This window comes from Lynx rufus, unplaced genomic scaffold (assembly GCF_022079265.1).
Source record: "Lynx rufus isolate CCGP_SWC_20201006 ecotype Redwood Valley unplaced genomic scaffold, mLynRuf1.p SCAF_5, whole genome shotgun sequence".
In the NCBI taxonomy this organism is placed as follows: Eukaryota; Metazoa; Chordata; class Mammalia; order Carnivora; family Felidae; genus Lynx; species Lynx rufus.
In genome coordinates this window covers 143,266,710-143,291,143 of record NW_025814867.1, presented here as the reverse complement: position 1 = coordinate 143,291,143, position 24,434 = coordinate 143,266,710, and the positions used below count along the sequence as shown (strand labels likewise).

General features: G+C 40.1%; 1 protein-coding gene across 3 annotated transcripts; it reads right to left on the bottom strand.

Moving 5' to 3' along the window:
* Positions 1 to 1,353: 1,353 nt before the first annotated feature.
* Positions 1,354 to 23,945, bottom strand: MAP3K7CL (MAP3K7 C-terminal like). Of its 3 annotated transcripts, XM_047099363.1 has the most exons (4): positions 23,860 to 23,945; positions 23,650 to 23,711; positions 13,715 to 13,830; positions 1,354 to 2,512 (listed from the first exon to the last, which is right to left on the bottom strand). In XM_047099363.1, exons 3-4 carry the CDS (start codon positions 13,795 to 13,797, stop codon positions 2,332 to 2,334), a joined length of 264 nt encoding a protein of 87 aa, XP_046955319.1. In that variant the 5' UTR covers positions 13,798 to 13,830; positions 23,650 to 23,711; positions 23,860 to 23,945; the 3' UTR covers positions 1,354 to 2,331. The 3 variants fall into 3 exon arrangements, with proteins under 3 accessions (XP_046955319.1, XP_046955320.1, XP_046955321.1); XM_047099364.1 differs by lacking the exons at positions 23,650 to 23,711; positions 23,860 to 23,945 and adding an exon at positions 22,188 to 22,333; XM_047099365.1 differs by lacking the exons at positions 23,650 to 23,711; positions 23,860 to 23,945 and adding an exon at positions 22,232 to 22,333.
* Between the last annotated feature and the right edge of the window lie 489 nt (positions 23,946 to 24,434).

Here is a 24,434-nt window from a genome sequence, read left to right as displayed (position 1 = left end):
TTGAAGATAGGAAATTCTTAAATGGTTCTGTGTTATGTAGATAATATGCAGAGGTGAGTAAGACTGGGGGGAATTTGTTACATGCATGGAAAGCTAAGACTGGCAATGCGAGAAATTTTGCTTTTAGATTTCTCTGGCACGACTTCAAAAGTAGATGATGTTTTCATGTTTTCAATGAATAAAAGTCTGCCTCAGACACACACACGTAGGGAAATTCTTGCTGTTGAGTCATGAATAGATACCTTTAGGAAATATGTAGTAAAATTTCAGGCTGAGACAGGCACAGATATTACAAGTATTTACTCAGTGTCTCCTCAATATATTACCAATGGTGTTCCAATATTTTGACCCTGTTAAATTATTTTCATTCTGGTAGAGCAAAGATATTTTGGAACTATATTTCCCTGCTCCCAATTATCTATAAGGGGCCATGACTGCTTGAATTCTGTAAATCTATGTAAACCTCTTCAGATGGGCAGGGACCAAAAACTAATTCCTGTGTTTAGACATTGGCAATGTACTCTTCATTCTCCCAGGCCATTAACCCTGGATTTATATAAATTTAGTGGCCAATTCCTTCTTTATATTAGTATGTATAAGCCTTGGGGTTACTAAAGAAGAAGTTTCTACCAGGATAATAGGGACTTTCGTCTTTGGTCAAATGTTAAAGCAGCTTCAGGATGAATAGGTGCATGTAACATTAAAATGTTGAGATCTAGCAAAAAGCTTTGTTTTACAAATGAGGAAACGGACGTTCAGGGTGTATAGAGACTTCACGGACTCTGCACCACCTGGCAAGAAACTTGTGACCCTGCAACATGCTTCCCCTTGGCATCTGCCCACCTGCCCAGTGACTAGTCTAGTCTTGGGTGTATCAGACTGGTCACCATTGGCATGTTGGGCCAGGCAATTCCTTGTAGCTGAGGGTGTCATCCTGTGCATGGCAGGATGTCTAGCAGCATCCCTGGCCACTATTCCCTAGACGCCTCTAGCACCTGTTCATCCTAGTCATGACAATAACAACAACAAAACGGCTCTAGACCTTGCCATCTGTCCACCCAGGGGTAAGTCAAACCCCCGTCCATAAAAACCGGTCTATCCTTGGCCATCCTGGTGTTTTAATCAACCATCCTCTTCTACGTTTTCTGGGAAAATACCTTAAGACACTAATGCATCATATTGAGTATTAGAATTCTGCATGACCTACGTGAGAATCTGCAGTCTTTCCAAGAGAAGGGGCTTCTCTGCTGATTCTGCGCATACAAATATGACTAGGAACACATTCCGACTCAGGGTAGCCAGTCCCAACCAACGGTAGCATAAGGGAAGTTAAGAAAGGGACAAAACACAGACTGACAGTTTGATCCATGTTTAATGAAAAAGAAGTTACATGAACAGAAATGGACATAAAACAAAGAGATCCATTTGGGGAACTATGGTGATAGGTGGAACAAGAGACGAATCATTTTATTCTTGAAATTACTCATACATTCTTATTAGTTATCACTGATCCAAAACCTCTCCTTAAATCCAAAACAAAGTCATAGTCATAGTTTTACTCATGTTTTCATGGGAACTCCCCAAAGCAACGTCCAAACAATACTTTTCCATTTCCCGCATGCCCCCAGAACACACACAAGCAAAGGCAGAGATGTTTACCGTCAGGTAACATGGCGTGAAAAAAAAATGCAGCCTTATCAGCTTTTTATTACAACAGCAAGTTAGCACTGGCAGTGTGCTTTTGGCACAAACATGCTTTCTGCTAATATTTTCATGAGAAATCTTTTATGATATGCAACCATTTATTCTCAGTACAATCAATCATTGAGGGATTAAACCTAACTCTGGTGAACATAAAAATGTGTGCAGAAGTTTCTGACTTCAGGTTTGAGCATAGTTGAAATATTCGAGACATGAAATTTAAAAATACACAGGTATGAAACTACAGTGAGCATCTTTCTAGTTTGTTTTCCTGGCTTAATTCTGTTCACAATTGTTAGCGGAGTCAGTTAATATTCTATTTTCGTCTTTTTCTACCCTGATGTACACTCTGATTACATCTTCGTAAATAAGAAAAAAATGTATCTTTGGAAGTGAGTTATGATCTCGGAAAACATATACTGCCAATAGGCTTGCTTTAATCATCTTATTTAAAATATAATCTCCCTTCTCACAAACTTGATCTGGCAAGCATTAAATTCATTACAGATGTTTGCCACGTGGGTAATAGAAAGAAACAGTAGGTTTTACACACTATCCCTTTAAAATGAAAATCTTTTGGCCAGCACACAACAGTCACCAACTTTTATGCTCACATTGAATAGTTTCAAGTTAGGATGAGCCCTGTCTCTTCTGATACTGTATTCTAAGTTTTTCCAGCTGTTCTACACATTGGGACTGAGCCAACTTCAATGTCCGGTTCTCCTCCATCAGTACCTCGAATTCCCGGGCCAGCTGAGCGGCGTCCACCTTCTCCTTTTCTGCCTGATCCAGCTTGGCAATGAGCTCCTTTCTGAAGACCCAGGGGGCAGGTGAGGGAAAAAGCACACAATTTAATGCAAACCAACTAAATTATGCAGTAACAGCATAATGGAAGCAGAATTTTGATTCTGCTTTTCTAAATTCACCACCTCTAGTTACTTCCAGCGACTTCCTTTTAGCGTTTCCAGCTTTGCTAGTTGTAGCCACTTTATTTTATTCTAGCACCTCTACTAGACACATCCAAAATACTCAACATAGACCCAAAAAGCTCAATAAGTCCTTTGACAGTCAAAACAAGGTGATTTGTTTAAAGAGTACAAAGATGGTAAAAGTTACAATTAATTTAAGGGGAAAAAAAACCCAGAAAGTCGGTTTATGAGTTAAAATGTTATCTATTGTCTTACAGATAGAACTGTAGTTTGTCCTTTACTTTGTCTTTGTCCTCCAAAATCAGTTACTATCTAACTTTGTTTTCTACTTGAGAGCTTAACAAATCCTTAACAGTCTCCTTTAAACTAAAGAATCCAACTTCTGCCTGCAAATATTATTTTCCATGCCTTTCTGGACTGCTGATATAGATAGGTATAGATATCTGCAGCCCTATTTAACAAAACATTATATCTACATTTCCTTCTGGCCTGACTCTAGAATTCAGAGAGCAGGCTAAGGTTATTGGAGGGATAAGGAGTGATAAAGTCTTAAACAAATTCAGTTCTCAGTAATTACCTATCAATAATTCATTGATATAAATACACATAATAAGGAGCTAAAGGTTCCCAGTCTATGTTTAGATTTACTAAACATGACAACCCAACACAGGTCCACCCCCCTTATGTGGGTCAGTTAATCCTAAACTAGATCTAACAGAATTCTTTGCCTATAAGCGTGTGTCACATCTCTTTCTCTGTAGGCAAAAGTGCACAGAAACCTGGAAGACTCCTTTAACCAAGTGATCAACCTTGACATCACCAGTAAGGAGATAAATAGATATCACATGCACCGAGAAGGACACATCCTTTTTCTGGTATTCCTGCCAAAAATGCATACACTAGACAACCTCAAATTGAGGGAAATTCTACAAAATTGCTAGCATGTACTCTTTAAACCGCTAGCCTAAATGGTTCCACATTTAAAGAAACTAAAGAGATGACAACTAAGGGCAATGTGCAATTCTGGGCTGGAAAAAAAAATTGCTGTGAAGGACATCGTTCGGAAATTGATGCAATTCAAATGTGGATTATGAAATATCCCTGTATCAATGCTAAAATTCTTAATTTGTAATTATTGTACTGTGGTTAAGTGAGAGAATATCCTTGTTCTTTGAACATACTGGAGCACCTGGGTGGCTCAGTCAGTTGAGCATCTGACTTCAGCTCAGGTCATCATTTCATGGGTCAGGAGTTTGAGGCCCGAAGGGGGCTCGGTGCTATCAGTGCAGAATCTGCTTTAGATCTTCTGTCCCCCTCTCTCTGCCCTTCCCCTGCTCACTCTTCTCTCAAAATAAATAAATAAATATTTTAATTTTTTTTAAAAAAAGAAAATACTGAAAAATTTAGAATAATGGGGCATGATTAGATGGGGGGATAGAGAGATGATAGACAGATAGATAGATAGATAGATAGACAATAGGTAGACAGATAGATACCTCATCTCACTGAGAGAGGGAGAGAGAGAGAACCCTAGTAGTGTGTAGTGTTGGGGGAGAGAGACTAAAGCACAACTGGGGAAGTTTTTAATCATCAGTGAATCCAGGGGTGCCTGGGTGGCTTAGTTGGTTGAGCATCTGACTTCAGGTTCAAGTTCAGGTCATGACCTCACGGTTTGTGAGTTTGAGCCCCACACTGGCTCACTGCTGTCAGACTGTCAATGCAGAGCCCGATTCGGATCCTCTATCCCCCCCTCTCTGCCCCTCCCCATCTTGTGCTCTCTCAAAGGTAAATAACAAATATTTAATGATAATACAAGAATAATAATAATCAGTGAATCCAAGAAAGGACATATGGGAGGTCTTTGCACCATTTTTGCAACTTTTCTGTAAGTCTGAAACTGTCAAAATAAACAGTTACTCCAGGAAAAGGACAAAACACAAATCAGAATGGAAGTTCTAGTATTTTCTTTCTTCCCCCAATGGACTGCTTCGTGCACCCGCTTTGATGACCACTGAGCAAAACCAGGCATTGGAAAGGAAGGGCCTAGAAGGGACAAAAGGAAGGTAAGCTGGAACACTGATACGTATATACACAAAGGTCCTCTGAGTTCTTGTTGATCTTTGAGTCTCCCATGGTATTTAGAATATAAAGGCTCCCAATAAATACTTGCTGAATGAATAACTGAAGAGTAAGATGCCTCAGAGACAAATCACATGCATTTTAAAGATGAGGAAAAAGAAATGCAAAGGGCTTAACTCCATTGAAAAAATCCCACGACTAATAAGACTAAGCCAGAAATCAAACCTATCCTATGATTAAATGCTTATGGCCCTTTGCCTCTAAGCATAGTTTAAGCAATACATGTCAATAATTAAATATTGGTAAAGCTCCTTAGGTAACTGTCCTAACGAAATTTATAGTAAAACTTAGAGAAGTAAAGAGGATGCATATCTCTCAAGCCCCCCCCATCAGATCATCTATTCTCATTCTTTTTTTCTTTTCAAATTAACTGTCTCACACAAGTAATTCAAATGGAAGTAGAGTTTTGCTCTCAAATCCTGGTCCGGGAACTGGCAGTACAAGGTATAACAATGGCTGCCGTCCTGGTTCCATATGTGACCTCATTTAAAACTCCTGAAGACCTCTGTTATTCATTCTAACTGGTAGAAAAGATAAATTAGAAAATCACAGACTTTACAACTAAAAGGAATGATCATGACTGTCTAGTCCATTTTTCTTGCATTGGAGAAAGCCAATGATAATTTCTTCCTTACTGGAATCAGGAGGACTCAACTGATAGGTTTTTAAATTAGTTTGATGTATCTGATAAGCAACTATACATATATTCAGTGAATACTATCAAAATGTCTGCTGTCTCCTGTCCAAGACCTATTTACTTAGACGTGTTTATGTTCATCCAATAGCAATTCATAATTAAACCTGGCACATTAAGCTATGGAGACAATCTTGTAAATAGATGATCTGAGGAACAAATCAATATCTATAATTGGCTAGAATGTGGTCTTGCCTTTGATTTTGGGTTGATCACTTCTATCATTCCCTTCAGTGTAATGTGATATGGGGGTAAAAGACCATCATTACAGGAATCCTATTGCTGAAGTCAAGAGTCTGTAATACTGTTTCCAACATAATGTACTTCAACAGTAAAAAGGCCATAACCTTGGGTCCATCATAGACTATCTGCCACTCCCATCATAAGCCATATGCCTGGAAAAGATTTTATTTGCTACAACAAATAGGGTAAGGGAGAATCCAAGTGAAGAGAACTTTGAAACTTCGTAGAAACTAACTCCAAAATTAAGTAGATTCTTTATGTTGCAGGAGTTTAGAACATGAATTCATCATTAGGACAAACATTTCTCTAATTTGGGAAAGACCACTACCATGGTTTTTTAGATGTTCAGCATTACCTAAGACTTTCATTTGGAAAAGACAAAATCCTAGACAGTTCAGACATAAAGAGCTAAAGAGTTTTTGGGTAATAATATTACAAAATACTGGGGAGAATTTATTTTAAATAGTGATTTCGACCGCACTGTTGGTGGTTCTTAAAAGATGTGTGTTCTAGTACAAGCAATGACACACAGGAGAGAAGAAGTAGATGCCTCAAGATGGTAAAAAGTATGTGAAAGTCTACCTTCATTTTATGCAGGTGGGGTAATAATAAATGGTATTGAAATGGAATTGCAAAGTGCAGTCTAGACTGTGGCACTGAAGCCCTACAAATGAATAATGCATAAGGAATAAATGCATTATATCATTTGGGAGCCAAAGGACAACACTACCTTGCAGGAAGAATTGAGATTTGCTCTAGAATTTCTCTTGGCACAATTGATCTTTTGGGCTAGACAACTCTTTGCTATTGGCGGCTGCCCTATATCCACTGACATTGTAGAAGGGTCAGCAGCATTCTTGGCCTCTATTCACTAAATGCCAGTAGCATTTTCCCCCAACCCGTCATTATAACCAAAAATGTCTCTAGGTATTGTCAATATCTTGGGGGTTGGGGGCTGAGGAGTTGGCCCAGTTAAGAACCACCTATTCCAAAGGAAATGGAGATTTCCACTATCAATCATCCCACCAAGAGTTAATCGTGGAATAGGAATAGATGAAAGGCAAAATGTTTCCTCACTCTGCTCCCCCAAAGATTGGACCCTCTTTCCTTAGCCAGGGAGACCTACTTAAAGGCACTCGCACTGAGGAGTGGTAAATATTCTGTCCCTTTCAACATGGTTCCAGGCAGAGATTAGATGGAGAGATGTTGAGGAATGAGATTCCAGTTAGAAGACTGAACAGCATGTAATTAGGTGGCATAAAAGACCGAAATCATTATGACTGGGGCATTAACAGAAAGTGTAATCTCAAACCCTGATGAAGTTTGGAACATGGGGATTTCACACAAAGCTAAATCCTAAAATGAAAAACTCCCTCGGCTATACCTCTGGAGAAAAGTCAAGAGCCAAGACAGTTCTTTGGTTCCTCCACTCATCTGTTCAAGTATTTATTGAAATCCTATTGCAAACCAGGCGCTAACCTCGATTCTTGCTAGCCAAGTTGGTCTTAGGAAGCATATCTCCACTATTAGAAATTGAGCGCAAGTCCTATACTTTATACAGAGGCATCATACCCACATCAGGATGTCTTAGTGAGGACGATAGGACTCCCCCATTACTGCCAACATTGCAGACATATGGAGAAATATCTCCATTTACTATTTCTTTATGACAGCAGAAACCTCATTTCTGGGAGCTGTGTAAATGTCTTTTTTTATGTTTTTTAATGTTTATTTATTTTTGAGAGAGAGAGAGAGAGAAAGAGAGAGAGAGAGAAACAAAGAGAGACCGAGTGTAAACTGGGGAAGGGGCAGAGAGAGGGAGACACAGAATCCAGAGCAGGCTTCAGGCTCTGAGCTGGCAGCACAGAGCCTGACATGGGGCTCAAACTCACGAGCTGTAAGATCGTGCCCTGAGTGAAGTTGGATGCTCAACCGACTGAGCCACCCAGGTGCCCCTGTGTAAATGTCTTTTAATAATTTTTTTAACTGCTTGGAATATAGGGGCGACTGGGTGGCTCAGTCAGCTAAGCATTTGACTCTTGATTCTGGCTTAGGTCATGATTTCACGGTCATGCGATCAAGTCCCACATTGGGATCTGCACTGCTTGCTTGGATTCTCTCTCTCTCTCTCTCTGTTTTTCTCTCTGCCCTTTCCCTGGTTGTGCTCGCTCTCCCTATCTCTATTTCTCTCTCCCCCAAAGTAAATAAACATTTTTTATATAAAAATAAGTGCTAAAAATAGGGGCGCCTGGATGGCTCAGTCAGTTGAGCTTCCAACTTCAGCTCAGATCATGATCTCACGGTCTGTGAGTTCGAGCCCCGCGTCGGACTCTGTGCTCAGAGCGCGGAGCCTGCTTCAAATTCTGTGTCTCCCTCTCTCTCTGCCCCTCCCCAATTCATGCTGTGTCTCTCTCTGTCTCAAAAATAAACATTAAAAAAATTTTTTTTAAATAAGTGCTAAAAATAAAATATATATAAATATATATAATACATATAAAACAAATATAAAAGTGAGGTTTTCAATGTCTTCTAGCATGATGCCCTTTTGCAAGGAAAATCTTAGTCTGAAGTGAAGAAAATAAAACAGAGCTAATGGGACCGTCCCTCGTTGGCCTTTGGACAGTCCCCTGCCTGATACTGGCTCCATCCCCAATCTTTGAAAGGGTCCCCAGAATACAACTTAAAAATCTCTGCCATCAGGAATGTCCTAAAGAAATAAATGTTTCTGGTTAAACATAAAAATCTATTGTTATTGGAAAATTCGGGACAAATTAAATGCCACAACTGAAAACAAATCAGAACAGGGCTATTTTTAGACTATGCTATTACAAATTACATACGCTCCCTTTCCCCCAATTCCAATATTATCCCCTCAATGAGATGTTGCTTCTTCAATCATCATTTTATGTCTTTTCAAAAGATATGAAAATATAGGTCTGCTATTTTTGTGTTACCCCCATATGAAAATCCTTTTCTAATGTTTTACCTGAACTCACGAACTTATATAACATTTTTTCAATTCCATAATAAAAAGAGAAATAATCCAACTAAAACATGGGCTAGGATCTGAATGTACATTTCTCCGAGAAGACATAAAAATTGCAAAAAGCACATGAAAAGATGCTCAACATCTCTAGCTGTCGGGGGACTATAAATCAAAACAACAACGAGACCTCATTTTGCACTCACTAGCATGAAGTGTTGGCAAAGATAAGGAGAAGTCGGAACCTTCGGACATTTCTAGTGGGACTATGAAGGGGTGCAGCCACTTCAGAAAAAGCCTGGCAATTCCTCCAAAGGTTACACGTTGATTTACCACATGACCCGACAGTTCCACTCCAAGGCACATACCCAAGTGAACCGAAAGCATACATCCACCCAAAACTTGTACACAAATGTTCATAATAACCAAAAGGGCAAACAACCCAAATGTCAATCAACTGGTGAACGGATAAAGTACGGACTCTCCGTGCAATGGAATATTATTCAACAAGAGAAAGGAATACATGCTACAATGTGGATGAACCTTGAAAATATCCTGTCAGGTGAAAGAAGCCAGCCACAAAAGACCACAGACCGTATTGTTCCTTTTATATGGTGTATCCAGAATTGGCAAATGCATAGAGAGAAAGTAGATGAGTGGTGGCCAGTGGCTGTTGGGGGCGGGGGGAGGGAGGGAAGCGGGAGCTACGAGGTTTCCTGGGTGATGAAAATGTCCTAAAACTGTAATGATGGCTGCACAACTCTGTGAGTGTACTGAAAACCATGGAGTTATTTTTTCTTAATTATGTGACATTTTTCATCCTGACTTTTCTAAGAATCTATCTCTCTTTCTGACATTCTAAGTCAATCTTTTAAACACCACAGCACCTGGCACAATGTTTCATATACACAGAAGACAAATGGTTTCTCCTTTGAACAAGATAAAATACCCTATCTGGAGCAAAGCAACCTTTACTAACTGTAAATCTCAATTTTAGATCTAATTGTAGCTTAATCACGTACCTTAACTGGCTGTCAAAATATGGATGATAAATTTCAGAAGGCATCCAATGTCCACCTCTCACTTCTTTCCATTACGTCCACAAAAAACTGTATGTGTTATTTTTAAGAATTTATACTATTTGTTGAGAAAATCATGTATACGTTTCATTCTACTATATATGCAATTCTATAAGATTATTCACATTCAAAAGGCCTAGAAAGAGGCAAGAAATAATAGTAGGAGTCCTGGAAAGATGTCAGAATTCTCGGTAAGTTTTTAAGGCTTTCAATAAAATTGTCATTTTTTTTTTCAATTGAGAAAAAAAATCCAATAAAAGTAAGAACAAGCTTTTCATACATCACATAAGCCAGAAGTGATTCTTTAAATTAAATTCACTGCGTGCTGAGTTTATAGTCCTAGAAAATGTTGGACTCTCTTTATCTAATAGACATGATTTAAAATAATAATTATAATCAACTCTTCGCTCCCCTCTGCGGTCTCCCAAGCTTGATCCAGGGTGACCCCCTCTGGAGATGAGAGAGAAGTTCAGCTTAACCTGTGCCCGCCTGACTCTACTAAAGAAAAACTTTCATTTAAAATACCTGAGTTAACATCTCTCTCTGTGTCTAGCTTACGCTAGCCAATCACCGGAGACCAACATAATCGCCCACACTGTATGAAATGATGGGAAAGAAATTCTTATCCAAATCACCAAAAAACAGAGAGCTAGTTACGTGGGTCAGATCCATTTGGCTTAATTTATCTTGCTTAAACACTGTTCTGGAAAATAGTTGTTGCATAATGAATTTCCACTTCAGTAAAGTGTTAATGGAAACAATGATCACCAATAACCCTTGGAGGACCAGGATCATTTATTTATAAATATAAGACATAACCATACTTCCTATTTTATCTTAGCAATTCCTTAATGCTGATATTGACTCTGTATTTTAAATATGGACCATATAAATTACAAATGACACATTTGTTACACTGTTTGTATACACAGAGGGTATTACTATATCCTACAATCAATCACTCAAAATCACCCTCACTCATGTTTGACCCTATTCGCAAGTCCCTGTTCGGTGATTGGGACACAAAGAGATATTCAAAGGTATTCACATTTGTAGGTAACTATGCACAGTCAGAAAGTCAGGACATGAAGTTAAAAGGATAACTATTGATAACCCCAGCCTACAAATGTGCAAAAAAAGTCATTCCAGTGTATTTTCTTTCACCCAGGAAGAGGGATGAATCCCATGGAGTGTTTGGGCAGGGATATTAGCTAAGCTCTCCTCGAGGGTAGCATATGAGGAAGGAGTAAGTGCTCCAGACCCAGAGGCTGCTGTGAACAAGGTCACAGAGGCAGGAAGAAGCGAAGAGGTCAATGGAGCTGAAGACAATGATGAGAAAGAACATTCTGCTGGGGTGTAAAGCCATAGGGGGCTAGAGCTTGCAAACCAGGCCAAGAACTCCGTGTCCTTTTCCAACAACAGGAAATGATAGGCAGGGAAACCAGGTATAACATTACATTGACCAAGATGTGAAGCAGCAAGTCCTGACCCCAAACAGCACAAGAAGGAATGGAGAAAAAGGAATTTGAGAGACTTTATTTAAAAAGAAAGGAAAAAAGATAACAAAAGAATTTGGCCTTTACCATGCATCTAGCCAATTATTTAGGAAGAAAGTGGGGGCTGGGGAGGGAGGGAGATAATATCCTAGTTTCAAGACAAGTCCAAAGTTCAAATAGGCTTAGGGAAAAAATAAGATGAGTTAATGCAGAAACAGCAGGGATATGTTTCAACAAAAGACCAGATGAGTCACTCTTACATCATTATCCTATCATATTTTTTAACAAAACATACAAAAAATATAAACTCACAGAACATATAATTTAGTGGGTAAGTTTTGCATTGCCAAAAAAAAACCACACATGGGTTAATTAAAATAAGCCAAGTCCTCCATTACCTTCAATCTGAAGAGTTTACAAATAAATACAGAATTACCTGGCTTTTTTCTGCCTCAACAGCATAGTTCATGTGCACACACACACACACACACACACAGACACATTTATAGGTTATTGATTATACAAATTCTCCTTTAATTTCACTATAGGCCACATTATTAGTAAACTTCTTCAGCTTCTTTAAGAAACTTTTTTTAGGACTCAGACTGTATGCAAATGTGCAATCTGAGCCTTCCAACCACCTTTGGTCTGAAAACTCTCAGACCAAAAAGAAAGTCTCAGATATATGAGGAGAAGTTGCGTTTTTCTGATCTCCTCTTAAACATATTTTAACCCCCGGGGCGCCTGGGTGGCTCAGTCGGTTAAGCGTCCAACTTCGGCTCAGGTCATGATCTCACAGTTCGTGGGTTCAAGCCCCACGTCGGGCTCTATGCTGACAGCTCAGACCCTGGAGCCTGTTTCAGATTCTGTGTCTCCCTCTCTCTCTGCCCCTCCCCTGTTCACACTCTGTCTCTGTCTCAAGAATAAATAGACATTAGGGGTGCCTGGGTGGCTTAGTTGGTTAAGCATCCGACTTCAGCTCAGGTCATGATCTCACAGTTCGTGAGTTTGAGCCCTGCATCAGGCTCTGTGCTGACAGCTTAGAGCCTGGAGCCTGCCTCGAATTCTGTGTCTCCCTCTCTCTCTCTTCCTCCCCCACTCATGCTGTCTCTCTCTCTCCTTCAAAAATAAATAAAAACATTTAAAAATTTTTTAAAAAGAATAAATAGACATTAAAAAAATTTTTTTAAACATATTTTAACCCCCTTTGGCCATAAGTCCAGGTATGATTTTACATTTGAAGCACAACACAGCAAGGCAGTAAGGAAAGGTTTGTTATCCGAGGTCTTACAGTAAGTGCAAAGTCTGACCCCATAACCCATACTCCTCCCCACCATGTTGTACTGTCCAACCATGATCTAGGGGGTGGAGGGGGGTCTTCAAAGAGTCCCAAGAATTTTATAAATTTCTCAAAACATAACATATTTCACTCACTTTGATTTAAAAACTAAGTAATAAATATATATCATGTATGAGTAAGAGGAAGAGGGGGAAAAGTAGAAAGTTAAAGAATCAAAATAGGTTCTGATTATGTGTCACTCACTCAACAAAAATGGATTCAGCATTTACATCCCATGTACTGTGTCCAGCTTTAGAAATATGGTGGTGAGTAACACCTGACTTGCCCTGCTTTCAGGGGTTCAAAGCACTTAGTAGTTTACCACTTAGTAGGGGACACAACTATTAACCAAAAGATCCCACTAATAAATGTGTAAGTGCAAACTACCCACTGCTAGGATGGAAAAGTGTCTGGTGCTTTGAAAGTATGAAGGAATGGGAGTCACTGGGGTAGACACTGGCAGAATCGAGTGCAATTAAAAAGGATGATAATTCTGAAAGAAAAAGCTTAGTGTGACTAAAATTAGAATGCTTTAATTAATTTAATTAATAGATACCCAAAGTTCCCTACAGTAGAACTGGAATGGTAATGGAGCTATCAAAATAAAAAAACTTCCTCGGGCTATTGGACTATAAAATGTTAATACATTTACATTATTCCAAAGATCTGTCACAGTGGCTTCTTTACTTGACGTGGGAATGCCACCATGTAACCATTCATTAAAACTCACTCGAAGCCAAAGTGCTCTGGGGGCTTTGGGCACATCCACAGGGCACATAGTGTGCGTCTGGGTGCTGTTTGGGCATTTTTACCTTCCTGATCTAAAAATGATGATCAAAAAATTGGGTTTGGGTAGGAAGTACTCCTGTTATTCGTCTCAGTACTCCGTAGAGTAAAGCTTTTAATCCTCAGCAGTTCCATTTGCATTCTTTCTATAGTCAAACGTGATAAAAACATGGAAGTTGCCCAGTAACCTCTGAACCATAGAATGTCACTTGCCCACACCCCTCCCTCTCACCCTCAAGTTCAGCCCATTCCGTGCCCACCTCCCCCAGTCCATGACCAGGAGACATCACTCAGAGGTAAGAGGGTTCAAGGAAACAGTACTTACTTCCTTTCCTCAAGCAGAGCGATTTCCTTTTTGACCTCATTGTATTCTTCTGCTATTTGACAGTGCTGTTTGAACACCTGCATGGATTCCACGGAGTCATGACAAGGCGGCAGAGGCTTCACAAACAACAACAAGAAGAAATCAGTCCATTTCTTTGTATCGGAATACATTATAAATGATTTTGCTCTACTGATGTTCTTTAGAGAGAGATTTTTTGCAGGACAATAGTATTGGCAGTCAACATTGGACAGGGTCTGGCTGATTCTGCTTGACTGAAAATAGGGAGGTGGGCTGATACTCTCCACATTCATCTTCCAGTGTCATTGTTGGGCATTCTCAGGCCTGAGCCAGAACCGGAAGGCTCATGACATATCTATTATTTGCCATGCATTGGAGTAAAATTAGATCTTCTAATAATTCTGTACTTCTCCCCGGAAATCTCAAACTCTGCTTTCAAGAAGGGCAGTGGTGGGGAAATAGTTCAGCTGTCTGCTTTAATTACCCCTTACTTTCTGTTCCTGCAGCCCAGAGGCATAATCTCATCCTGTAGTGTGGAGTAACCCTACAAGAAAGGCTCTCTTTTGAGAGATGCATCCAAACTGAAGAAATGATGCTGGACTGGAAATAAAGCTTACAAGGATTAACAAATCCCATGAAAGACCAAACTCCAAGTGAAACAATGCTTATAACATGTGAGGTCAAAGACAGCATGGATTTATGTCTTTGTTTTTCTCCCATCTACAAGGAAAACAAAGATGAACAGGGCAAGCCTGCAGACCCATCATGTGTTGAAAATCCTACTTCTTTCTAGAAATTATTTTTTAAAGAACTGACTTTCCCTGGGTTTATAATTCTAATTTCTAGTTAGCAATACATTATTAAAAATATTACTTTAAGGAACAGTAGCTAATAGACTTTTAAAGAGTTTTTTAATCACCCTTTTCAATTATTTATAGAAAATGGTATATAAAATCTGAGAAATACAACTTTACTGTTAAATGGGCTCTTCAGTCTAATCCCTTTCTCACAGCAGTCTATATATGTAAGTATGTGCCTGACTAGGTCATATTTTCACTAGTTTTACACTAGGAAATTGGGAAGTAATGCATTTCTTCCTTCTTTCTCCTCTCGTTATACTAAAGACAAAGATTTCTTTGGGTGTTCTATTTAGCAACCCCATCCAGGATGTAATAAAAATTCTATAAAGTTCTATAAAATCCTATAAAGTTTGACAGATAAATAAGATGATCCCTATTTATTCTGAGGCCTCTGAGTAGAGATTTTCTAAAGGAAATAAAATTCAAAATAGATTTGCATGAAATTTACCTTCACGTGGATCATCTCCTATGTCCAAATTCATGGAAAATGTAATAATAACTACATTATATAGCATTTTTCCCTACTGCCCCATAAACACATTCGTAGCATAAACTCAGTCTGTTGGAACCATTATCTCTTTATTTATGATAATAAATTGAAAAGTAATGCCCTGTAGTATTACCGTATAATGCACCCCATGAGGCGAAGCTCTTGCCAAAGGAATTCAGAACTCCTGGCTCCTCTGGGCCTATGTCCTAGACATCACCACCCTCTCATCAATTTTCACCTGTTACCCTGGCAAATTACCAAGTATAACAGTAAGGAGAATGAAAACAATTTACTCCGGACACCTTAGCCAAGTCGCTATTAAATCATCTGTGCCCTGTGTCCTTCCTGAAGGGCCCTAAGGCTCTACGCATCCCATTTCCTGTCCCTACGAACATCACATAAGCTATATTCAGTCCATGCCAAAACTTGCCACCACTTCGAGGTCCCTGAGCCACAAATTCAGCATAGTTAACCTATGTGACGGCCAAAAGATTCTAGGACTCTGGGCAAAGGCTTTATGTCTTAAGAGGAAATAAATGAAAGTAGCCGTGCAGAGGGAGGAATATCCCCTGATGTCATCAAAAAGCGAAATTGAAAGTTACATTCACAATTTTCTTAAGAATAGAGGGGTCTCTTTCCCCCTTAGCTTGCTCCCCTGCAATGCTTTTTTATTAAGTGGGAAGTTTCTTCCTCTGCTCTTTTTTTTACTGGCACTTCTTAATTGTGGGAAATTTGAAAATATTATGTAGAGGTAGCAAGATCATGCTGCTAAGGGTGTATGAGGATAGGGAGTATTTCCGGGTATATTCAGTACCCTCACATGCTCTTAGCAGGGTGATCAGCCTACTTACGCATAACGCTATTTTCAAGGTTTCTCACAATTAAAAAAGGACAAGCCAAAAATACTTAGTGTTCAGCATCTCAGGGTGTAAAAGGATGCCAGGTGCTACTCCAGCCTCTAGCTCCTGCGAGCTCTGTCTTCATCCAACCTGGCATATAACTGGACTCCACTTCAAGCCCTCACAATCTGCATGAACGCATTAAGGAGCAATATAGTTTTGTTTTTTTAAAGCAAGGAGGGAAGTTATATTGCATAACCCACTACAACATCGTAAAATCATTCCATTAGTCGCCAGGGGCTGGGGGGAGGGGGAAATGAGGCATTGTTTAATGGGTATAGAGTTTCAGTTTTGCAAGAGGAAAAAGTTCTGGAGATCAGTTGCACAACAATGTGAATATACTTAATGTTATTGAACTGTACACTTCCAAATTATCAAGATGGAAAAATTTATGTTGTGTGTTTTTACGAAAATTTTTTAAAAACTTAATGCAAAAAAAAAATTGTCATTAGATCTTTCCACTGTTCCTCCCTCATCTTCTAAGAACTCCTATGAAGACTCACTATCTGAAGTTCACTTCATTTGCACCCAAACACTCTTTCTTTCCCAAATTTCTCTCCAGGGAACTTAAAATTTCTCACCCCTTTACATACAGCACCATTCACCACAAACCCTAAACATCACTAAACAAGTCAACGCCTCCCCCAACCCCCAAAAAAACCAGGCAGCAGGACTTATTGTCTTTAAAAGGCATTTGACAATTATCCCAGGCAAAGAAACTAAGCAAAGAATTTTTGAAATACGTATGGTTCTCATTCCAGCAGGAATTCTGGTGAATGAAGAATTTTAAGATATTTAGGTTTATCCCCCCCCAAAAAAAGTAAAACTATAGGTGATGAGATGTTGTTCTGTACAACACAGAACACTGTCATTGCCTTATGATATAACGTCTCTCCCTCTCTCTCTCTCTCTCTCTGTGTGTGTGTGTGTAGCATAAGGTCTTCACTGAGAGTGACTCTCTCTTACCTTCTTATAACCCCTCAAAATAAGAGATAATCTATGACCAACAGTATCCATTGAAGAAAATGAAAGTGTTTGAGGAAACATTTCTAAAATTCAAGCACAATAATCTGGTTTCCAGTGTAAAAATGGAGCTATCCTAAGGCTTTTATCATGTGACATTTAAAACATTGACATTCATGAATTAATCAGCCATACCTGGGTTTAAGATAGGGTTTAACACATGTTCACATTGAAAACCAAACAATATTGTAAAAGAATACTGGTGGTAACCAGGTGAGAAAAATCTATTTGCTTCTTGGAATAAAAATTAACACATATTTTCATTGCTTAATTTTGACTGTTCTCCTCCAAGAGGTTTTTGTAGTCCTCGCTCCGTGCTGGGAACAGGCGAGCAATAAATAAACGCTTCGTGTTGACAGTGAATTTCTTTTCACATCCAGAGAAAAAATTTTCCTTATTTTCTCCATAATTATGCTACATTGTGGATACATTTGTCCTACCCTCTTGCCTGAAGAATGAAATATCGCATTCCAAAGACAAGGAATCCAAAGATACTTGATTTGAAAGTGAAAAGGTCAAGGTATTCTTCCTGGACCAGAGAACGAATTCTGTGGGATCACAGAAACAACTCTTCAGACTCACTCAATGCTGTGGTACTAGTTTTCTCACAATGCAGCCAGTTCTAAGAAGGTTAAATTAAGATAGTCTCCCAACAGCGACTCAAGCCAACTTTGAAACACATTTTTCCAAGACCCAGATGGGGTTTGGATGAGGTCAGAGCCCGGGAGCGGGACTTCCTTCTCACCTCCTTTCCTCCAGCTCAGCCCCATCTGCTGCCTGAGGATGAAGCTTGTAAGGGCTTTAAGTTACACGGCAGTGTGACTGAGCCACTACTCTCCCTGGTCTCCACCCCAATCATCAGGACAGATTTAACAAGATGAAGTAAGAGAGAAACCACAGGCTCTTGTTCCAAGAATGCCGGCTTGAGCCACACCATCTCGTCTCTGCTCTCTGCCCGGGTTTAGATCTCCTCCTGAAATGGACTCCATCTTCTGGAAAGCACCTCATGGGACAGGACCCAGCCAAGCATCTCTCCACAAGGGGGCAAAGCCAACTTAAGTGCTTCCGTTTTCTACTTGGCTTCTTCAAATACTACTGGCCCCATCCACTTCAAGAGATGTAAGAATTTAATTTTCCTCTCCCAGCTTCCCACACAGAGGATATATTTAGGAAGCTAAATATTCTACAGTTGCCGAGCAGATTTTTTATTTATTCCTTGAATCTCAGTGTTATCTTTATTGCGGGAGGGGCAGGGGGAGGTATCTGGTTCAAATTTACGTTGCATTTTAATGTCCCAAAATTAACATATAATTTGTTAAAAACCAAATGGAAAAACATAGGACTAATTGCAATATTGGAAAACTCTGTTATATTAGAATTGAAAATATTTTTTAAATTTTTTTCTTTATTTATTTTTGAGGGACAGAGCGAGTGTGTGCAAGGAGGAAAGGAGCAGAGAGAGAGGGAGACACAGAATCCCAAGCAGGCTCCAGGCTCTGAGCCATCAGCACAGAGCCTGACACGAGCTAGAACTCACAGACTGAGCCAAAGTCGGACACTTAACCAACTGAGCCATCCAAGCACCCCTAAAATATTTTAAGGATTGACATTTCTACAATATCTACATTATAGTCAGAGTCAATGCTAGTAATTTTACTGCATATCTTATATAACATTGAATTGAAGGCTATTTAAGTCATGTTTATTAATGTAAGCAATATTCAAGAGAGAGGTAACTCAAGAGTGTCTCAGACTTTTCCAACAAGGCATCTTGTTAGACGACTACTGGGCTTCACAAAAAAGAAAAAAAAAAGTACACCTACCACTGTAAAGCTCCAAGGTATGTGTGTATATTTTCTGTGTGGTCACAGCAGCCAACAGACAACCATACCATACTTTCCAACATGTGTATGAGAAAATGCAGACATTTTCAGTGTTTTCCATGGGATTATGTCTTAATTGCATTTCCAGATGGATGTTCAAGACTGGTGTAGCAGAATCCTGGAATGCTAAGACTTCTCCGTTTTCTCTCACTGTCTTTCCCAAGATATCAAGCAATATACTGATGCAAGACCCAAAGGAAATTTCTGAGAGACTACTCGGATAACAAGATCTTACGGCACACAACTGAAGCTAGGAAATTGTTTATTTGTGGAGGTGACATCAGTTTCTGGACTCACCAGACTCTGTCTGAGAAAAAGCAAGTTCAGTGTGTACCACAGAGACACCTGTCACTGTCTTCTCAGATTAGATGGGAGGACTTTAGAAGGATTGAAGCTATTGCTCAATTTGACTTAAAAAAAAAAAAAAGTCATATTGTTTTCCAAGTACCTTAGCTTAATGGAAAAGAGAGAGCATCAGAACCTCTATCCCTAACTCAAAAATCCAAAGAGATGCTTCTCTTATCATGTTATACATATAAAGATAAATTGCTAATTCTTAAATACATCATTCAAAACACAATTTCACCAGAGAAGAAGATTAACATTAAGTGAGCAATCATTTTGCCAAGCACTGTGTTATATCTACTCATTCTCACATTTAATTCCCACAATAACAATGTAAGATCGATACTGCTGTCTCCACCTTGCAGTTCAGAAAAGTGAGGTTTAGAGAGAGTAAATAATATCAATCACGAAACTGGTGGGTGTAGAGCTGAGATCCAAATTCAGGCCAACCCAATGCCAATACCCGTGCTCCAGCCATTGTGAGTCCCATTAGGAAGTTGTTACAACGTACTGGTTAACATGTCCCCTGCCCGATTATAAAAGCATATTTTCATTCCAGTGCACTTAAGGCCATATTGCAGCTTAGCTTTGGATCATCTATAGGTCAAACGACGATCTCCGAAGCATAAGAACGTGGTTAAATTTTAAGACAAATATGGTGCTGACTCACACCATCCTTCAGGATAAAGAAGGAGGTCAGGCATTATCTCCTTTCCAAATAGAAGGAAACCGAGGCCTAAAGAAAAGTAGTGATTTTTCATTCATTCTTAGAAGTGGACATAGAATTGAGCCTCTTTTCTTTGGACTGGCTGTGCTACATCAGCTGTGCCCAAATACTGCCTCTACTAGGCATAGAGAATTTAGAAACCAAGTTCCAGGAAAGGAATCCGCATAAAATAGAATCAACCTACCCATTGCCCCCGGGCTGAGGCTGAAGGCCCACAAATGAACATTATAAAGAGATGTTCATTTTAACACCTACCTTACCCCAAAGTCTCTTGCCCAACATTTTGCATTAATAGAGACATCAAGAGAAATGTTTGTCACTGCTATTCTTGCACAGGGCTTTTTTTGGCTTCTGTGAAAATAGAAGCCACACGAATTACATGCTCAAACATGTCCACATTCTTGGCAAAGCAACAGAAAAATCTAGGGGGTCAAACTGGTGATAGAGTATCTACCAAATAGATACTTTATAGCTCCATTTTATAAACAACACAAGAATGTGTAATGGATATCAGAAAGTCAGAACAGGTTTTACAAGGTTCTATAACCACACTATGGCAACCTTGCAAACCAGAACAAAAAACCTCTACCTATCAAAGTAATTTAAACAGTCCGTAGGTTTCACAAAAGGTGCAAGGGAAAGAAGGCTACCTAGACTCAGAATCCGAGATCTAGTCAGAAATAGAAAATTCATTTAGACCAAAATTTGACCTCAGGTTTCTCATCTCTAAAGTGGAGACATAATAGCTCACACAATCCTGGCAAGGCTCAGATGAGATTGTTTGCGGGGAAGCATCACTGGCCTAGCGATGCTCGACATGCATGGCGGGATTTAAATCTGAGGCTCTGCAGAGAGCAGGGCCGGCAATAATCACCTGGCATCATTTAGTTTTCATTTGGCAAGTTTTGAAGGCTCCTGGAGAGATAATCAAGAGTCAGTTTATCCTCAAGCAAATAGTGACAACCACAAGGCACTTCATATGCCTTTGTAACCTAACTTTTATTCTACCGTAGAGGACTATGATGGCCGGTAAAATTCCAAGAGCCATTACCATGTGATGAAAGCACATGACACTGACTGTGAAGTCGGCCTGCTCTGCAGAATGGATTGTGCCTTTTGTACATAAAGCATTTTCATTGCTTTCAACACAGAGACTTCCTGCTGCGGAATGGCTTAAATTTATATGCCTAGGCTAAGCATGGAGAGAAGAATCTGCTTTAAGAGTGATTTCCTGTGTGAGCTTTCCCCTCTCCAGTCTCACTGTCTTGTATTTTCGTCACTCATGCACTGGAGACAGAATAAAGGTAGCAGGCAACAGCCCCAGACAGAGGTGACCCTAACCAAATGGCTTGAAAACTGGCAAACGTTTATAACAAACTCAGTCATACCCTTTACCCAACAAACAAGCACTTACTTAAATGATTTTAGGTATAAAGCTAAGAATGTTCCCTCCATTCATGAAGGCTTAAATAATACCATATTTTAAGGGTTGGGATGGGGCGGGGGGGGGGGGGGAATCAAAACCCAGGAGCCAGAAAGCAGCCTCTCACCTGCTTAACTTCATCAATGAACATGAAATAGTCTCATTGGACTAAGATAATTAAATAGACTTAATTTCTAATATATGTCAAATGGAATTAAAACCATAAAATCCAAATGGATGTTGCAAGGCTTTAACAGAAAAACTGTCTGGAGAATTGCCAAGGGTGCTATGAATCCTGTGAAGAATGATCCGTGAGCCAGGGAAGATCATTAATGTTCCCAAAAGGGGAAAAAATTTTTTTGTCAATACAAAAAAGGAGAATTAATGATCTGTAGTTTGATGGAGGAACCAGAACCTGAATATGCTTTTACCGTTTTATTTCCAAAACATGTTTATTCATTTTTATCTAACTCCCATGATAATAAAATAGCTCTGAGGTGACAGTAAAATGAAGTAGAAAAAAAAACCAACTAGGACTTGGGGGGAAAAAGTCTAGTTATTATCTTACAATCCCAACCATCCCACCAGCAGCACAAACACAGCCCTCCTGTGAGGACAGAATGGAAGCAAGGGGTGTGTGTGGTGGAAAATGCCAGACAGAAACAGAGAGCTGAGTTGTTTGCCCTGGTGAAAAGAAGTGATATTGGGGGATATAGTTAGATATCAGGAACCAGGAGAGCTGGGTTAAAGACCCTGCATGGGGGGGGGGGGCGGGGGCAGAAGGAGGAGACAAGATGGCTGATACCTGCGAGGAAATTTTAGAGACAATCTTCAGGAATCTCTGTATACCTGATACTGTTCTGTGGAGTGGGCTCTCTGCTGGAGCACCGTGACAATGCCCAGGACTGTGGCAGAGGTAAGAATGAGGACTCCTCACACCTAGTCACACCTGAGTCGTGCTGGCTTGTTTTTTCAGAGAGCACTCCGGTACTGGAGGACCAGCTCTTCCTTTCTGACGTGGCTACTTCCGGGTTTTTAACTCAGGGCCCTGGGACTGAGATAAGAACCGGAGCCAACGGAAAAGACTTTCGGTTGGGTTTGCATGAGGGCTCTTCCCACCTCTGTGCAGGACCAGGGCTTCCAAACGCAAATGACTTCAGGATGCCAGTCACACCCGCGAATGGGAAAAGCGAAAAGCTGCTGGGTGTTAAGAGAAGGGGGAACATCACACCTGGGGGGAAATGGGGGTGGCAGACCCCTCCTAAAGGCGTTCAAAATCAATACGTAGAGAAAAACAAGTAAGAGATGAAGCAAATGTCTACGTGCAGGATTCAAGACCCCTATTAGGTTTGTCTAGATGTAACTGCAAAGTGAGGCACTCAAGAGAACATTTGACCCAAGGCCAGTATCCAAATATTTCAGGCAGACAGCCATCTTTGCCTGGCATCACCATATGTCATCTAAAGAAAACTGAAGTGTTACAAATTAATTCCCTTCAAATAATTCTGGTGTATTAAAATGGGATCCCTTTGATAGATCATCCATAAACTATGCACACGAAATATTTTTCCCATGGATCAAACCAGACAGTTTTCAAAATGTTTAACTTAAAACAATTATATTTTATTAAATGTTGTCAGGGGCACCTGGGTGGCTCAGTCCGTTAAGCGTCTGACTTCAGCTCAGGTCATGATCTCACAGTTCCTGAGTTCGAGCCCTGCATCAGACTCTGTGCTGACAGCTTAGAACCTGGAGCCTGCTTCAGGTTCTGTGTCTCCCTCTCTCTCTGTCCCTCCCCTGCTTGCACTCTGTCTCTCTCTGTGTCACAAGAATGAATAAATGTTAAAGAAAAAAATTTTTAAAAAGGTTGTCAGAAGAGTGGAGAAGGGTTGGGGTGGAGGAGACAAAGGAAGATTATTCTGAAGCCTTCCCCACTCCCCTGCCCCATAACAAGTAACATCTGCACAGTTTACCACTAAATCACCAATTCGAAATGGGTCATCACTGCAATGGCACAGGGACATCCTCAGCAAAGGAGAGTAGGTACAAGCCCTGTTCCCAGGCTCCAGAACTCCTTAAGCTCTTTAGAAGCTTGCTTTCACTGATATTTCACTTAGACTTTGGAGCTCTAGAAGCGCAAGGCTTCATGACTTGAAAGCTCCCCGCTCTGTCTCTAAGTCAGTCTTTTCTCAATTATGCCGTTTGTCCATTCACTATAATTTGTGAAAGTAAGGAGGAAAAAAGAAAGACTCTGGAAATATCCTTACCTGTAGCTGCTGGTCTAATTCTGGAAAGACCAGAGGAATGGAGTCTTCAGGAGGTGTATCATCTAAAACATGAAAATAAAATGATTCTTCACTATAGAGCTCTTTCTCTCACGGGCGATGTTCTGCTCTTACCGTCTTTAGACTCGTGTGATGTATATTTTCATCACTTCCGGTGGGGACAGAGAGAGGACAGAAGACAATTTTGCTCACCTTTGGTACAAACAGAAGCACGGAGAGCATAGTTGGCCTGACCAACATTTTGCAAACAAATACCAGAATCCTCAAATGTTCAGTCTGGTAGCTCTACAATTAAGAAGTACTGTTTGTCCTTCAGTATTCTCATGTTGGCCAAAGCCAGATTACATGGTATGCCGGAAAGTGCTTTAACAAGGTGCTAATGAAGCGACCAAGACAACCTCAATGGGACAGAAGAACGTGTTAGTGAAAAATAGAAGTTCTTCTGTGAGGTGGCAAGCTTTGATGTCTTTACCACAAGCCACCACCACCAGGCAGTTAAGCAGAGCCTCAATCTGGGTTACAGTTGATAACAGGCGGCAACCCCGTCAGAGCGTTTCTTCTCAACACACCAGGTGGTGGTCCCCATCTGAGGCCCAGATCACTGCCTGGATGTGGGAGAGCGTGAGCGAAGAGAGCCATGGCCGCTCTGTCCTCAGCTGCCTTAAACTGACTGTCTGACAATAGGCAGATGTTGCCGGATCAAAAGATGGTCTCAGAAGCATCAGAGGAAACCTGAGAGGAGTTTGGCCTCAAATAATCAAATCAGC

Bases quoted from the DNA above. Each gene is read 5' to 3' on its own strand.
- MAP3K7CL (XM_047099363.1), bottom strand. From the start codon at position 13,797: ATGCAGGTGTTCAAACAGCACTGTCAAATAGCAGAAGAATACAATGAG. The intron at 2,513-13,714 runs GTAAGTACTGTT...CTGGGTCTTCAG, and splicing joins GCTCTGCTTGAGGAAAGGAA to AAAGGAGCTCATTGCCAAGC.